A 16,206-nucleotide genomic window follows, 5' to 3' on the forward strand; every position below is an offset into this window, starting at 1 on the left:
AACTTCTGCCTCACCACACTGGTTAACAAGAAGTGAAAAATGCAGCCTCCTTAGGCATTCCAGCACTCATTTTGTCACCCAGACACTAGACTAAGATGAGTGGTTATTTAAAACCAATTTCATCAAACAAAGGGTCCTTCTAATCCCAAAAGATCAGCCACAGCTAGGTCAATATCTAACACAGGTCTTACCCAATAATCACGCTATTGGCAATCCTTTAGTAACTAATATCTAACGGTTTATTTATGAGAGAAAAAAAAAGGAGAACACTAAAATGGTCAAAGAAATCATATAGCATACAATCATTGCAAAGTTCTTGGATCAGGTTTGTAGCAGTGATGTTACAGACTGATGGCTTGTAAAGTCTCTGGTAACTTCCAAAAGATTGGAAGGTTCTCAGTCCATTGATTGGAATGCTCCTTTTAGTGTAAATCCATAGTCCAGAGATTAGAGCAGGAGAGGCAAAATAGAGATGCTTCCAGGCTCCTTTATAACTTCTCCCATGTGGAGGGAATGCTCTCCGTCTTAGTTTGTGGAAACTTACAGGCACAAGATGGAGTCCAGGGTCACATGAGCAAATCACATGCCTTTACATGCTTTGATGATTCACAGGAACAGCCATTACCCATATTCTGGCTATGGTATCCACAGGAAGGCTCACTGCATGGGATGAATTTCTTCTCTGGTCCATTATGAGATTTAATTCACAATGGCTGGCTAGACTGGATATAAACTACCCTATGGACGTTGACAAGGAATACTGCACATAGGTAGGATGCCAGTATATAGTCAATATTTATAACTTCAGATACAAAAATAATACATGCATATAACCAGGATCATCATACTTGGCCAATCATAACTTTTCCATTGACGCCTTACATGACATGCTTTGTACAAGATTTGTTGCCAAACAGTGTCAATATTAATGATATAAATGGTCATGTTTCATTCCTACAGCATCACAGCTAGTACAAGTTTCCAAATCTCGAGGTAGCTGATAAGGCTGTTCTGGGCCTGTATTTTTCAGCAGTAAGGCTGCAAGTGAGAGTTAACACTGGAGAGAGAAGCTGCATTTTCTTCCTTTGCTGTTCTTTGGTGTGTGTGTTTGCCTTGTTTTGCCTCTTGGAAGTGGGATCAGGCTTTAACAGCCACAATGAGATTTTCAGCCCATCTCTACTAACTTCTCTTCTTTTCCCCAAAAGGACAATTATTACAATTTTTAATACCACCTAAGATACTGTCAAACAGCAGGGGGGTTTCCTTCCAAAAGGAAAATGAAGGAAGGAAATGAAGGAAGGAAGGAAAATGTTGGTAAAATGAAGGCCTTATTTAATACTTTACATTTCAAATGCTTTAACTGTTTTTCCTTCTTTTCTTCATCTTTAATAAATGGTTAAAAAATTAATACCATGTTTGCTACAGTACAAAGCAGGTTGAAGTTTCTGTATATCAAACCCCAGATCTTGTTGACCCCTGTTTAATGTTAAACCATGACTGGTTTATGTTAACACTTTTAGCCCATATATTCCATCTAAATTAATACAACACACCTGACCTCCCGCCCCTTCCAAAGACCTGAAACATGATCTCTAGATGGTGTTAACAGGCACCAGTTCCTCAGAGGGATCCTACTCCATAACGAACCAGATGTAGCTCCATGATGTTCTCTCCTGAGCCAAATTACGTGTTTGGTGGTCTCTGTGCTGTCCAAGTGACAGCGTGAGAGCTAACCAACCTATCTTTTAACTGGTTAAAAACTGAGCTGAAGCAACATCCCAGCTCCTCCTATTCAACCACATTTTTTATTTGGAGATATGTACTTCCTCCCTAGCTACTGTCATGGAGGTAGGGGTCAGTCAGCCCTCTTTCCCCTCCTGGACACTATATTTAATTCGTAAGAATTATATAAGTTGTGTTGACACAATACTTCCACATAATGATGATGTGGTCCAGCTGAACTGCACACACTTCGGATCAAGGGTAAGTAGATGAAAAAGCAGTATCAAGCTCATCTTGGGATTCCTCTGACCCTGGAGTTGCTGCATGTTGGGCCAGTACATAGACCCTAACTGCCTCTCATGGCCAGAGATCAGTGTAGCATATAGACTTCTGGAACAAAGCCCCCTTTCTTTCAAGCATGCCCCCCCGCGTCAGCTTGCCTATACTGGAATGATCCTTCTAGGGCAGGATACGGAGGACCTAAGGTCAGATTCCATCAACAATACACCACTAAGTGGACATAGTACATCCAAGTATCTGGACCAATAACTGCAGCCCAGTTATTGGGCCAGATACTTGGATAATTCCTGTTTGGAAAGTAATTCCTGACCTCAGCCTATTTGAGAAAAAAATCCCATTTGAGCTGCAAGTGGAAAAACAAGTGTTTACTATGCTAAGTCTAGATTTGAATAAACTATAAGCACAATAATATTTAAAAGTTTTGAACTTCCCACATTACAACTTCGGCAAGAATATTTCCTTCACTGACATTTTCTGAAACTGCAACAAAGTGTAGTCCTTTTAAACTCATTTATAGTGTAGTAATTAAGTTCATAACATTTGCGTGCAACATTTCAGCTAAATTTGGGAAAGCTACTCCTAAAAGACAAGAGATTTGTATTACAGTGACAACCCAAGAACATCACTTGTCATTCTTGCAAGTAATTTAATAGTGTTTAATTCTCTCGTAATGAAGGTTATATTCCTCCATTATCATTTATTTGTCAACCATTCAAATGAAGCCAGAATATTTTAAAACACCACTGTGCATAGACCAAATAGTGTTGAAAACTTTAAAATGACTCATAATCATACAGCTAAATATTTACATTAAAAAAGTCTCTTCTGGAACACTTCCCAGTCTCACTAATAGTCTTTGCCAGCACACCTGCAGCTTTTTGTAACTAATTAAGGAACTCCAGCACACACATTCAAAAATGCCTCAAAAACAGATGCAGACTCCATTAATTAAAAAAAAGCTAACACCAGCTTCAGCAATCGCTGAGTCTATAACTGGAAAATGTGCTTTTTTCCCCCCTTTTTAAAAATTCAGTGATTTTCAAAAAAAATGTTCAGCTTTTGTGGGGCAGGGAGAGGTAATAAATCAACTGCTTTTGAAACAGAAGGGACAAACTCAGCTTAGTCAAAAGAACTGTCCTAATTACTAAACCTACACTTTATGTTTAATTATTTATATAAACTTGTGCTCTTGGAATCAAAGAAGTAACATCACTGTCTAAAGCAGAGCATATTATACACTAGGGTCACTACAGTCTAGCTCTAGCCATAAGCTCCATGCAGGCAACATCTCCTTGCCTACAAACCAACCAGCTCCAAATGACCATACAGGTCAGCAGTGAGCTCAGTGTGGACACGATTGGAAACTTGAACAATTCAGGCTTCTTCATGCAGCTCTGTGAATCTACCTCCGTCTTTTTTTTTCTTTTTAATCTATTTTTGCTTTTAGCTTTTTTTATTTCTATAATCTGGAGACCTTCAATGAATACAAGTCCTCAGAACCTCCCAAGGAGGACTTGACAGAGCCATTGGAGGGGTATATGTCTTAGGGAGAGAGGTAGCAGATAATCCGGATTGGAGTGTGTTAGAAAAGTCTAAATCTTTTCATTTCTGGGCCACATGGGTCATCATGCCTGATGTATCATTCCCAGAAAAACTGGGCAACCGTAAAATTTATTGGATTGGTGCAGATTTAATCTTAGTTTCCTCTCAGCACAGTCACACCAAGTAATTGGGTACATATTTGTGTTTTAGGCCCTGATCTTGCAAACATTCACATATCTGTTTAACTTTATGCATGTGAGTAGTCCTATTGGACTCAGTGACACTATCCACATGCATAAAGTTATATGCTCGTGTGTAAGTGTTCGCCAGGATCAGGGCAGTATTTGTTAAGGGTATCATCAAATCCTGACTGGCTTGTTGAACAGCTTTTCTGTCAAGACTCTAAAGGGGGATTTTGGAAGTGAATCTCCACTCCATGCTGTGTCAAGCAACAGCCCATCCTGTATCAAGTATCTCTCTCAGGTGTAAATATTTCAGGCTGGGAGCCTAAAGTTCATTTTCCATGATCATTTGTGCAGCCAAAACTCAGTTGCTGGAATGCCCATGGAAAGCACACAGGCGTGTAGCATGGTTGAAGCTAGTTAATTTTTTCAGTTTCAGAAAATGTATGTCAAAAATGTTTTGTGATATTTTCCCAGCTCTAATATAAATAATTGATAACTTGGCATTCATCTCACATATATTCCTGCTTTTGGATAATTCCTAAAATGTCCTAGCGGTACGAGCTCCTTCTGGTACTCCATGTGGAAATCCAGGAGCAGAAGAAGAATATGGTTGGTGTCCTCTACTAACTGGAGACAGATAATAAATAAATAATAAATAGAGGGCTCCCTCCCTCAAACCTATGGGATGCAGCTACAGAGACAGGGAAGTTCTCCTCTTGCTAACAGCCCCCTCAATGATGAGAGTTTACTGTGGAAATTCTTTGAATGCATTCCTTACTTTTTCAACAAATGGTCATTGTTAATAAAGTATATGATAAAGTAATACAAGAATTTGCTCAAATTCTGAATCTGGTTCAAGTACAATTCTGGGCCTGAGATAGGAAGTTAAGATCCCAGTTCAAACTTCTCTGTCATGGTAAGGGTGTACTACAGACCACCTAACCAGGAAGAAGAGGTGGATGAGGCTTTTTTTAAACAATTAACAAAATCATCCAAAGCACAGGACTTGGTGGTGATGTGGGACTTCAACTACACAGACATCCATTGGGAAAACAACACAGCAGGGCACAAATTATCCAACAATTTTTTATTTCAGAAGGTGGAGAAAGCTAGTAGGGAAGAGGCTGTTCTAGATTTGATTTTGACAAATAGGGAGGAACTAGTTGAGAATTTGAAAATGGAAGGCAGCTTGGGTGAAAGTGATTATGAAATGATAGTGTTCATGATTCTAAGGAGTGGTAGGAGGGAGAACGGGCAAAATAAAGACAATGGATTTCAAGAAGGCAGACTTTAGCAAACTTAAGGAGTTGGTAGGTAAGATGACATGGGAAGCAAGTCTAAGGGGAAAAAACAATTGAAGACAGTTGGCAGTTTTTCAAAGAAACATTATTAATGGCACAAAAGCAAACTATTCCACTGTGTAGGAAAGATAGGAAATATGGCAAGAGACCACCTTCGTTTAACCAGGAGACCTTCAATGATCTAAAAATCAAAAAAGAGTCCTACAAAAAGTGGAAACTATGTCAAATTACAAAGGATTAATATAAACAAATAAAAGTATGTAGGGACAAAATTAGAAAGGCCAAGGCACAAAACGAGATCGAACTAGCTACAGACATAAAGGGTAACAAGAAAACATTCTACAAATACATTAGAAGCAAGAGGAAGACCAAGGACAGGGTAGACCCATTACTCAATGAGTGGGGGGAAATAATAACAGAAAATGCAGAAATGGCAGAGGTGCTTAATGACTTCTTTGTTTCAGTTTTCACCAAGAAGGTCGGTGGTGATTGGATGTCTAACATAGTGAATGTCAGTGAAAATGAGGTAAGATCAGAGGCTAAAATAGGGAAAGAACAAGTCAAAAATTACTTAGACAAGTTAGATGTCTTCAAGTCACCACAGCCTGACGAAATGCATCCTAGAATACTCAAGGAGCTGACTGAGGAGATAGCTGAGCCATTAGCGATTATTTGTGAAAAGTCATGGAAGACAGGAGTGATTCCAGAAGACTGGAAAAGGGCAGATATAATGCCAATCTATAAAAAGGGAAATAAGGACACCCCGGGAAATTACAGACCAGTCACCTTAACTTCAGTACCTGGAAAGATAATGGAGCAAATAATTAAGCAATCAATTTGCAAACATCTAGAAGATAAATACGATAAGTAACAGTCAGCATGGATTTGTCAAGAAAAAATCGTGTCAAACCAACCTGGTAGCTTTTTTTGACAGGGTAACAAGCCTTGTGGATAATGGGGAAGCAGTAGACATGGCATATCTTGACTTTAGTAAAGCTTTTGATACTGTCTCACATGACCGTCTCACAAACAAACTAGGGCAATACAACCTAGATGGAGCTACTATAAGGAGGGTGCAAAACTGGTTGGAAAACCATTCCCAAAGAGTAGTTATCAGTGGGTCACAGTCATGCTGAAAGGACATAACAATTGGGGTCCCGCAGGGATCAGTTCAGGGTCCGGTTCTGTTCAATATCTTTATCAATGATTTAGATAATGGCATAGAGAGTACACTTATAAAGTTTGCAGATGATACCAAGCTGGGAGGGGTTGCAAGTGCTTTGGAGGATAGGATTAAAATTCAAAATGATCTGGACAAAGTGGAGAAATAGTCTGAAATAAATAGGATGAAATTCAATAAGGACAAATGCAAAGTACTCTATTTAGGAAGGAACAATCAGTTGCACACATACAAAATGGGAAATGACTGCCTAGGAAGAACAATGAGGAGTCCTTGTGGCACCTTAGAGACTAACAAATTTATCTGAGCATAAGCTTTTGTGGGCTAAAACCCACTTCATCAGATGCATGGAGTGAAAAATACAGTAAGCAGTATATATATACACAGCACATGAAAAGATGGGAGTTGCCTTACCAAGTGGGGAGTGAACGCTAATGAGGCCAATTCAATTAAGGTGGAAGTGGCCCATTCTCAACAATTGACAAGAAGGGGTGAAGATCGAGAGGGAAAATTACTTTTTTAGTGCTAATGAGGCCAATGCAATCAAAGTGGATGTCAGCCATTTCCAACAGTTGACAAGAAGGTGTGAGTATCAGCAGAGGGAAAATTACTTTTTGTAGTGAGTACTGCGAAAGGGATCTTGGGGTCATAGTGGACCATAAGCTAAATATGAGTCAACAGTGTAACGCTGTTGCAAAAAAAAGCTAACATCATTCTGGGATGTATTAGCAGGAGTGTTGTAAGCAAGAAACAAGAAGTAATTATTCCACTCTCCTCCGCGCTGATTAGGCCTCAACTGGAGTACTGTGTCCAGTTCTGGGAGCCACATTTCAGGAAAGATGTGGACAAATTGGAAAGTCCAGAGAAGAGCAAGAAAAATGATTAAAGGTCTAGAAAGCATGACCTATGAGGGAAAATTGAAAAAACTGGGTTTGTTTAGTCTGGAAAAGAAAAGACAGAGAGGGGACATGATAACAGTCAACAAATACATAAAAAGTTGTTAGAAGGAGGAGGGAGAAAAATGGTTCTTCTTCACCTCTGTGGATAGGACAAGAAGCAATGGGCTTAAATTGCAGCAAGGGCGGTTTAGGTTGGACGTTAGGAAAAACTTCGTAACTGTCAGGGCCGTTAAGCACTGAAATAAATTGCCTATGGAGGCTGTAGAATCTCCATCATTGGAGATTTTTAAGAGCAGGTGAGACAAACATCTGTCAGGAATGGTAAAGATAATACTTAGTCCTGCCATGAGTGCAGGGGACTGGACTAGATGGCCTCTCGAGTTACCCTCCAGTCCTATGATTCTATGAATCTCCAAATTACAAGGGAGATCAGTTGTGAGCTATAATTTCAAGTGAATACAAAATAAATCTCTGCTGTAACCTACAGGTTTTATCTAGCTTTGAGTTACAGCCATGTGAAAAAAAGTTCCTTTAGGTTCCATCTGAAGCCATAGATCAACCCAGATTTGCCTCACACTAGACGCATGTTTGCAAACCTCAGCAGACCTTTTGACAAATCTAGCTTTCATTTCAATTTGTGATGGCCCCTGAAACTAAATCTCTGCTCCTTCAGACACTTAGGGTATGTCTACATTGCAAAGAACAAACCTGTGGCACCAAGTCTCAGAGCCCAGATCAACTGACTGGGCTCAGGCTGTGGGGCTAAAAATAGCAATGTAGATGTTCAGGCTTGGGCTGGAGCCTGGGCTGACAGACCCTCCAAGTTTTCAGGGTTTCAGAGCCCAGGCCCAAAGGTCTACACCGCTATCTTTAGCCCAACAGTCCAAACCCTGCAAGCCCAAGTCTATTTGACCCTGGCTCTGATACTCAGCGCCATGGGTTTTTCTTTACAGTGTAACCACTGTAAAATTAAGTATATGCATAACTGTTTGCAGGATCACAGCCTAAGAGTCCATACAATGCTGTTTTTTTCTACCTCTAATTTCATATGCTATTTTAGACTAGAAATTAAAAACAAACAAAAGAAATTTCTGCTTGTACTGAGCATTATAATCTCACATGCTACTTAATTTTTAATGAACAGGGCCATGTTCTCTGAGAACTTTATTACAAGCTTGCATTGGCTTCAGTAAGGAGGCTCACATCATTGTATGCTACAAACCACATTTAATATAATATTAACTGTTTTAATGTATTGTCCATTCAACCCTTGGATCAAGACTTTTAAATGCAAAGCACTGAGAAACACAGTATGACAAAACATACCACAAAGAAATAAATTAATAAAGTCTCAAGAAGGGACCGCTCTGTTTATGAAACAATTAAGCCTTTGGTTGTGCTGAGTCATCTACAAAATGTACAGCAGACTGCACAGCTAGATCTCAAAACATTTGCTTTTGGACTTTGTAATGATATTCTTCTCTATCTCAGGTTTCAGAGTAGCAGCCGTGTTAGTCTGTATCCGCAAAAAGAAAAGGAGGACTTGTGGCACCTTAGAGACTAACAAATTTATTTGAGCATAAGCTTTCATGAGCTACAGCTCACTTCATCGGACGCATATCTCAGCTACTTGTAAATTCGTGGGGAGAAAACCTGGATTTGTGCTGGAAATGGCCCAACTTGAGTATCATACACATTGTAAGGAGAGTGATCACTTTAGATAAGCTATTACCAGCAGGAGAGTGGGGTGGGGGGAAAGAAAACCTTTTGTAGTGGTAAACACCCATTTTTTCATGGTTTGTGTGTATAAAAAGATCTTCTGTACTTTCCACAGTATGCATCCGATGAAGTGAGCTGTAGCTCACGAAAGCTTATGCTCAAATAAATTGGTTAGTCTCTAAGGGTATGTCTACACTATGGAATAAGGTCGAATTAATAGAAGTCGGTTTTTTAGAAATCGGTTTTATATATTCGAGTGTGTGTCCCCCCACAGAAAATGCTCTAAGTGCATTAAGTGCATTAACTCGGCGGAGTGCTTCCACAGTACCGAGGCAAGCATCGACTTCCGGAGTGTTGCACTGTGGGTAGCTATCCCACAGTTCCTGCAGTCTCCGCTGCCCATTGGAATTCTGGGTTGAGATCCCAATGCCTGATGGGGCTAAAACATTGTCGCGGGTGGTTCTGGGTACATATCGTCAGGCCCCCGTTCCCTCCCTCCCTCCGTGAAAGCAAGGGCAGACAATCGTTTCGCGCCTTTTTTCCTGAGTTACCTGTGCAGACGCCATACCACGGCAAGCATGGAGCCCGCTCAGGTAACCATCATCCTATGTCTCCTGGGTGCTGGCAGACGCGGTACTGCATTGCTACACAGTAGCAGCAACCCATTGCCTTCTGCAGCAGACGGTGCAATACAACTGGTAGCCGTCATCGTCATGTCCGAGGTACTCCTGGCCATAGGGACTAAATTTGGAGTGACTTGACCAGGTCATTCTCTTTAGTCCTGCAGTCAGTCCTATTGAACCGTCTTATGGTGAGCAGGCAGGCGATACGGATTGCTAGCATTCATACTGTACCATCTTCTGCCGGGCAGGCAAGAGATGAGGATGGATAGCAGTCATATTGCACCATCTTCTGCCGGGCAGGCAAGAGATGAGCATGGCTAGCAGTCGTATTGCACCATCTTCTGCCGAGCAGCCATGAGATGTGGATGGCATGCAGTCCTTCTGCACCATCTGCTGCCAGCCAAAGATGTAAAAGATAGATGGAGTGGATCAAAACAAGAAATAGACCAGATTTGTTTTGTACTCATTTGCTTCCCCTCCCTCCCCCGTCTAGGGGACTCATTCCTCTAGGTCACACTGCAGTCACTCACAGAGAAGCTGCAGCGAGGTAAATCGAGCCATGTATCAATCAGAGGCCAGACTAACCTCCTTGTTCCAATAAGAACAATAACTTAGGTGCACCATTTCTTATTGGAACCCTCCGTGAAGTCCTGCCTGAAATACTCCTTGATGTAAAGCCACCCCCTTTGTTGATTTTAGCTCCCTGAAGCCAACCCTGTAAGCCATGTCGTCAGTCGCCCCTCCCTCCGTCAGAGCAACGGCAGACAATCGTTCCGTGCCTTTTTTCTGTGCGGACGCTATACCAAGGCAAGCATGGAGGCCGCTCAGCTCACTTTGGCAATTAGGAGCACATTAAACACCACACGCATTATCCAGCAGTATATGCAGCACCAGAACCTGGCAGAGCAATACCGGCCGAGTAGGTGACGTCAGCGCGGTCACGTGAGTGATCAGGACATGGACACAGATTTCTCTGAAAGCATGGGCCCTGCCAATGCATGCATCATGGCGCTAATGGGGCAGGTTCATGCTGTGGAACGCCGATTCTGGGCTCGGGAAACAAGCACAGACTGGTGGGACCGCATAGTGTTGCAGGTCTGGGACGATTCCCAGTGGCTGCGAAATTTTCGCATGCGTAAGGGCACTTTCATGGAACTTTGTGACTTGCTTTCCCCTGCCCTGAAGCGCATGAATACCAAGATGAGAGCAGCCCTCACAGTTGAGAAGCGAGTGGCGATAGCCCTGTGGAAGCTTGCAACGCCAGACAGCTACCGGTCAGTTGGGAATCAATTTGGAGTGGGCAAATCTACTGTTGGGGCTGCTGTGATGCAAATAGCCCACGCAATCAAAGATCTGCTGATATCAAGGGTAGTGACCCTGGGAAATGTGCAGGTCATAGTGGATGGCTTTGCTGCAATGGGATTCCCTAACTGTGGTGGGGCCATAGACGGAACCCATATCCCTATCTTGGCACCGGAGCACCAAGCCGGCGAGTACATCAACCGCAAGGGGTACTTTTCTATAGTGCTGCAAGCCCTGGTGGATCACAAGGGACGTTTCACCAACATCAGCGTGGGATGGCCGGGAAAGGTACATGACACTCGCATCTTCAGGAACTCTGGTCTGTTTCAAAAGCTGCAGGAAGGGACTTTATTCCCAGACCAGAAAATAACTGTTGGGGGCATTGAAATGCCTATATGTATCCTTGGGGACCCAGCCTACCCCTTAATGCCATGGCTCATGAAGCCGTACACAGGCAGCCTGGACAGTAGTCAGGAGCTGTTCAACTACAGGTTGAGCAAGTGCAGAACGGTGGTAGAATGTGCATTTGGACATTTAAAGGCACGCTGGCGCAATTTACTGACTCCCTTAGACCTCAGCGAAACCAATATTCCCACTGTTATTATTGCTTGCTGTGTGCTCCACAATATCTGTGAGAGTAAGGGGGAAACGTTTATGGCGGGGTGGGAGGTTGAGGCAAATCGCCTGGCTGCTGGTTACGTGCAGCCAGACACCAGGGCGGTTAGAAGAGCACAGGAGGGCGCGGTACGCATCAGAGAAGCTTTGAAAACCAGTTTCATGACTGGCCAGGCTACGGTGTGAAAGTTCTCTTTGTTTCTCCTTGATGAAACCCCCCGCCCCTTGGTTCACTCTACTTCCCTGCAAGCTAACCACCCTCCCCTCCTTCCTTTAATCACTGCTTGCAGAGGCAATAAAGTCATTGTTGCTTCACATTCATGCATTCTTTATTCATTCATCACACAAATAGGGGGATGACTACCAAGGTAGCACAGGAGGGGTGGTGGAGGAGGGAAGGAAAATGCCACACAGCACTTTAAAAGTTTACAACTTTAAAATTTATTGAATGCCAGCCTTCTTTTTTTTGGGCAATCCTCTGTGGTGGAGTGGCTGGTTGGCCGGTGGCCCCCCCACCGCGTTCTTGGGCGTCTGGGTGTGGAGGCTATGGAACTTGAGGAGGAGGGCGGTTGGTTACACAGGGGCTGTAGTGGCAGTCTGTGCTCCAGCTGCCTTTGCTGCAGCTCAACCATACACTGGAGCATACTGGTTTGGTCCTCCAGCAGCCTCAGCATTGAATTCTGCCTCCTCTCATCACGCTGCCGCCTCATTTGAGCTTCAGCCCTGTCTTCAGCCCGCCACTTACTCTCTTCAGCCCGCCACTTACTCCTTCCGGTCATTTTGTGCTTTCCTGCACTCTGACATTATTTGCCTCCACACATTCATCTGTGCTCTGTCAGTGTGGGAGGACAGCATGGGCTCAGAGAACATTTAATCATGAGTGCGTTTTTTTTTTTCTTTCTAATCTTCACTAGTCTCTGGGAAGGAGAAGATCCTGTGATCATTGAAACACATGCAGCTGGTGGAGAAAAAAAAAAGGGACAGTGGTATTTAAAAAGACACATTTTATAAAACAGTGGCTACAGTCTTTCAGAGTAAACCTTGCTGTCAACATTACATACATAGCGCATGTGCTTTCGTTACAAGGTCGCATTTTGCCTCCCCCCACCGCGTGGCTACCCCCTCAACCCTCCCCGTGGCTAACAGCAGGGAACATTTCTGTTCAGCCGCAGGCAAACAGCTCAGCAGGAACGGGCTCCTCTGAATGTCCCCTGAAGAAAAGCACCCTATTTCAACCAGGAGACCATGAATGATATCTCACTCTCCTGAGGATAACACAGAGAGATAAAGAACGGATGTTGTTTGAACGCCAGCAAACATACACTGCAATGCTTTGTTGTACAATTATTCCCGAGTACGTGTTACTGGCCTGGAGTGGTAAAGTGTCCTACCATGAAGGACGCAATAAGGCTGCCCTCCCCAGAAACCTTTTGCAAAGGCTTTGGGAGTACATCCAGGAGAGCCGCGAATGCCAGGGCAAATTAATCCTTTCACATGCTTGCTTTTAAACCATGTATAGTATTTTAAAAGGTACACTCACCGGAGGTCCCTTCTCCGCCTGCTGGGTCCAGGAGGCAGCCTTGGGTGTGTTCGGGGGGTACTGGCTCCAGGTCCAGGGTGAGAAACAGTTCCTGGCTGTCGGGAAAACCGGTTTCTCCGCTTGCTTGCTGTGAGCTATCTACAACCTCCTCCTCCTCCTCCTCCTCCTCCTCATCTTCTTCGTCCCCAAAACCTGCTTCCGTGTTGCCTCCATCTCCATTGAAGGAGTCAAACAACACGGCTGGGGCAGTGGTGGCTGAACGGCCTAAAATGGCATGCAGCTCATCATAGAAGCGGCATGTTTGGGGCTCTGACCCGGAGCGGCCGTTCGCCCCTCTGGTTTTCTGGTAGGCTTGCCTCAGCTCCTTAAGTTTCACGCGGCACTGCTTCGGATCCCTCTTATGGCCTCTGTCCTTCATGCCCTGGGAGATTTTGACAAAGGTTTTGGCATTTCGAAAACTGGAACGGAGTTTTGAGAGCACGGATTCCTCTCCCCATACAGCGATCAGATCCCGTACCTCCCGTTCAGTCCATGCTGGAGCTCTTTTGCGATTCTGGGACTCCCTCATGGTCACCTCTGCTGATGAGCTCTGCATGGTCACCTGCACCTTGCCACGCTGGCCAAACAGGAAATGAGATTCAAAAGTTCGCAGTTCTTTTCCTGTCTACTGGCCAGTGCATCTGAGTTGAGAGTGCTGTCCAGAGCGGTCACAATGGAGCACTCTGGGATAGCTCCCGGAGGCCAATACCATCGAATTGTGTCCACAGTACCCCAAATTCGACCCGGCAAGGCCGATTTAAGCGCTAATCCACTTGTCAGGGGTGGAGTAAGGAAATCGATTTTAAGAGCCCTTTAAGTTGAACTAAAGGGCTTCATCATGTGGACGGGTGCAGGTTTACATCAATTTAACGCTGCTAAATTCGACCTAAAGTCCTAGTGTACACCAGGACTATGGTGCCACAAGTACTCCTTTTCTTTTTGATAATAAAACTTCCTACTTTCCATTCGTGATTACCAGAGCTTGCACTAGCTGCATTTGAACAACAGATGGCACCAAATCATTTCAGGAAATCAGCCAGAGATGTAATAGGTATAGTCTAGGTTTGTTTGTTACAAAACGTGGCATCACGAAGGAAAAACAAAATGCAGCTATGCAAGCTAAAGGAAGGAAGAGTCCCCCTGGAAATAGTCTGTGTTCAGGAGCCTAGAATTTCATCTTTAGCAGGGTCTGTTTGTGCTAGGAATTACCTCATTTATCTGCTCAAAGTCTGACACCATATACCTGGTTTCACACACTTTTTTTTTTTTTTTTGGTCAAACCACAGGCTGTTGTTGGTCAATGAGGCAAGCTTTGGAGCTGACAGAGAGCTCTTCTGAAAAAGCTTGTCTCTCTCTCACCAACAGAAGTTTGGTCCAATAAAAAACATTACCTCCCCCACCATGTCTCAAAAAAATCACAAGAACTGGTTTAAACACTACAAGCATTTCTCTGTAACTATGAGGGGCAGGAACTTACTTTTCTCTTAAATGAAAGCTGAGACTCTGAGGTAATCACATGACTCCAAGAACTGTGACTTTAAAGGGCGGGAGGAAACCCACCAAATATGGTGAGTCTCAGAATAAACTAGGGGAGCTGAAGCCACTGTTTACTTTTCCAGAAAAGGCTCCCCTGCGCTCACACACAAACACTACTGCTTCATCGTTCTCCTTCACAAGGCAATTTCCATGCCCCTCTCACCAGCCTGCCTTGGAGCTCGGCAGCCCTAGCCAGCGTCGAACTATTCGCAGCCCAAGTGCAAGGCAAGGCGGTTTGTCATCTACCCCAGGAAGGATTTTTTCCCCAGTCACTCTGGGCAGGTGCCGAAGGGAGAGCCTGGGGCAGGGGTGAGCTTCTACTGAAATGAGCAGGGGAATTTTTGAGGACGTTACCGGTGACGTTTCTGTTTTGCGTTCCCCTGAAGGGCGGGGGAAGGGCGTTTCCCTCAGTAAACATGGCTCGTATCGATACAGCGTAGGGCAGGGTGCTTGTTTTGCCCTCAGTAAAGATGGCAGAGAGACGTCTTGCCCATAACAAAGATGGTCGCCACGTGTAGTTTTCTCGGAGGGGTAGCGGGTGGCCCCTGCCTTACAAAGTGGACGGCGGTTGAGTGATTGGGCGGAGTCAGGCGCCCCGCGCGGAGCTTGCGTCGTAGACGGATGACGTCTTTGTCCCGCCGTGATGAGGGCAGCAGGGGTTTCCCCGCTGGTGTTGTTGTCGTCCCTGGGGTGCGGAACTATGGGAGGCAATAGCGCAGGGTTCCCTGGCCGGCTCTGATGGCGGCGCCCGGAGCGGCCGACGGCCCCGTGCCGGTGCTGGACGAGTTCACGGCTCCGGCGGAGAAGAGCCGCTTCCTGGAGAAGAGTCGAGGCCGCATTCAGAGCCTGTTCGGGGTTCGGCTCGCCGTGCTGGGGGCGCCGGGAGGCTGGTCCCCCTCGGGACAGATCCCTGGCTCGGGCCCGGCCACTGACAGGATCTGGCTGCGGCTCTCTGGGGACAAGGAGACCGTGCGCAGCGCCAAGGTAACGAGGGGTGGGGTCGGCGCCTCAGGTACATCGGCCCCTTGGATGCTCCTAGCGAGGGGTCCGCCCGCGCTCCCGGAACTCCCCTCACCTGTCTTCCTCCCCTCCCCCCGGCTTCCCCTCTCTTAATCCACCCCCTCCCCCGGCTCCTGACCGGGCCCCCTGCCGTGTTGGACCCCTTGTGAGAGCAAGGCTGGCTCACAGCCACGCTCTGGCTGGCGGGGAGACGGGCCCTGTACAGCGCTGAGCACGTTGTCAGCGTCAGAATGATGATGCTTTTGTTGAGTCCTTGCCTGCCACACAGGAAGGAGGGGGGTGGGGGGGGGGGACACTTCAGCACAGACTAGGGCCGGTTATGTTTTACACGTGGTTGCCTGAGCTTAGCTGCTTTTGAAGTAGTCCCGGAGAGAAGGTGGTGGTTGAGGTGTAATGTGGGCTGTATACAGGGAGTGGGAGCATGAGGTTCAGACATTGGGGCATATTCCAATAGTTGAGAACCTCTGCCACTCTTATGGAGAATAAAACTGATTCTTGATCTATGGCCTGGTCTACATTTGAAATGTAGGTCAACATAGCTATGTCTCTCAGGGGTGTGAAAAAATCCACACCCTGAACTCTGTAGTTATGCTGACCTAACCCCAAGTGTAGATGCAGCTAGGTTGAATGCTTCTATCCACCTAATGACCATTGTTCAGCAGGTGGTGATCCTAAAGCCACAA

General features: G+C 45.0%; 1 protein-coding gene and 1 long non-coding RNA gene across 5 annotated transcripts in view; one reads left to right on the plus strand and one right to left on the minus strand.

Moving 5' to 3' along the window:
• Window positions 1-216: 216 nt before the first annotated feature.
• LOC119563674 lies at window positions 217-15,019 on the minus strand. The gene is made up of 2 exons (XR_006285191.1): window positions 14,441-15,019; window positions 217-1,188 (listed from the first exon to the last, which is right to left on the minus strand). It is a non-coding gene; the product is annotated as an uncharacterized LOC119563674 (long non-coding RNA).
• Window positions 15,020-15,055: 36 nt separating this feature from the next.
• The window catches only part of N4BP1 (NEDD4 binding protein 1), a 38,520-nt gene continuing 37,369 nt past the window's right edge, over window positions 15,056-16,206 (plus strand). For 3 of the 4 annotated variants that reach the window (XM_037877354.2, XM_043526254.1, XM_037877355.2), the window contains exon 1: window positions 15,091-15,487. In XM_037877354.2, coding sequence (XP_037733282.1) covers window positions 15,242-15,487 — 246 coding nt within the window. In that variant the 5' untranslated portion in view covers window positions 15,091-15,241. Of the gene's footprint in view, window positions 15,488-16,206 lie in introns of all 4 variants that reach the window. The other variant, XM_007059650.4, reaches the window with a different exon arrangement.

The sequence above is a fragment of the Chelonia mydas genome, chromosome 12 (assembly GCF_015237465.2).
Source record: "Chelonia mydas isolate rCheMyd1 chromosome 12, rCheMyd1.pri.v2, whole genome shotgun sequence".
In the NCBI taxonomy this organism is placed as follows: domain Eukaryota; kingdom Metazoa; phylum Chordata; order Testudines; family Cheloniidae; genus Chelonia; species Chelonia mydas.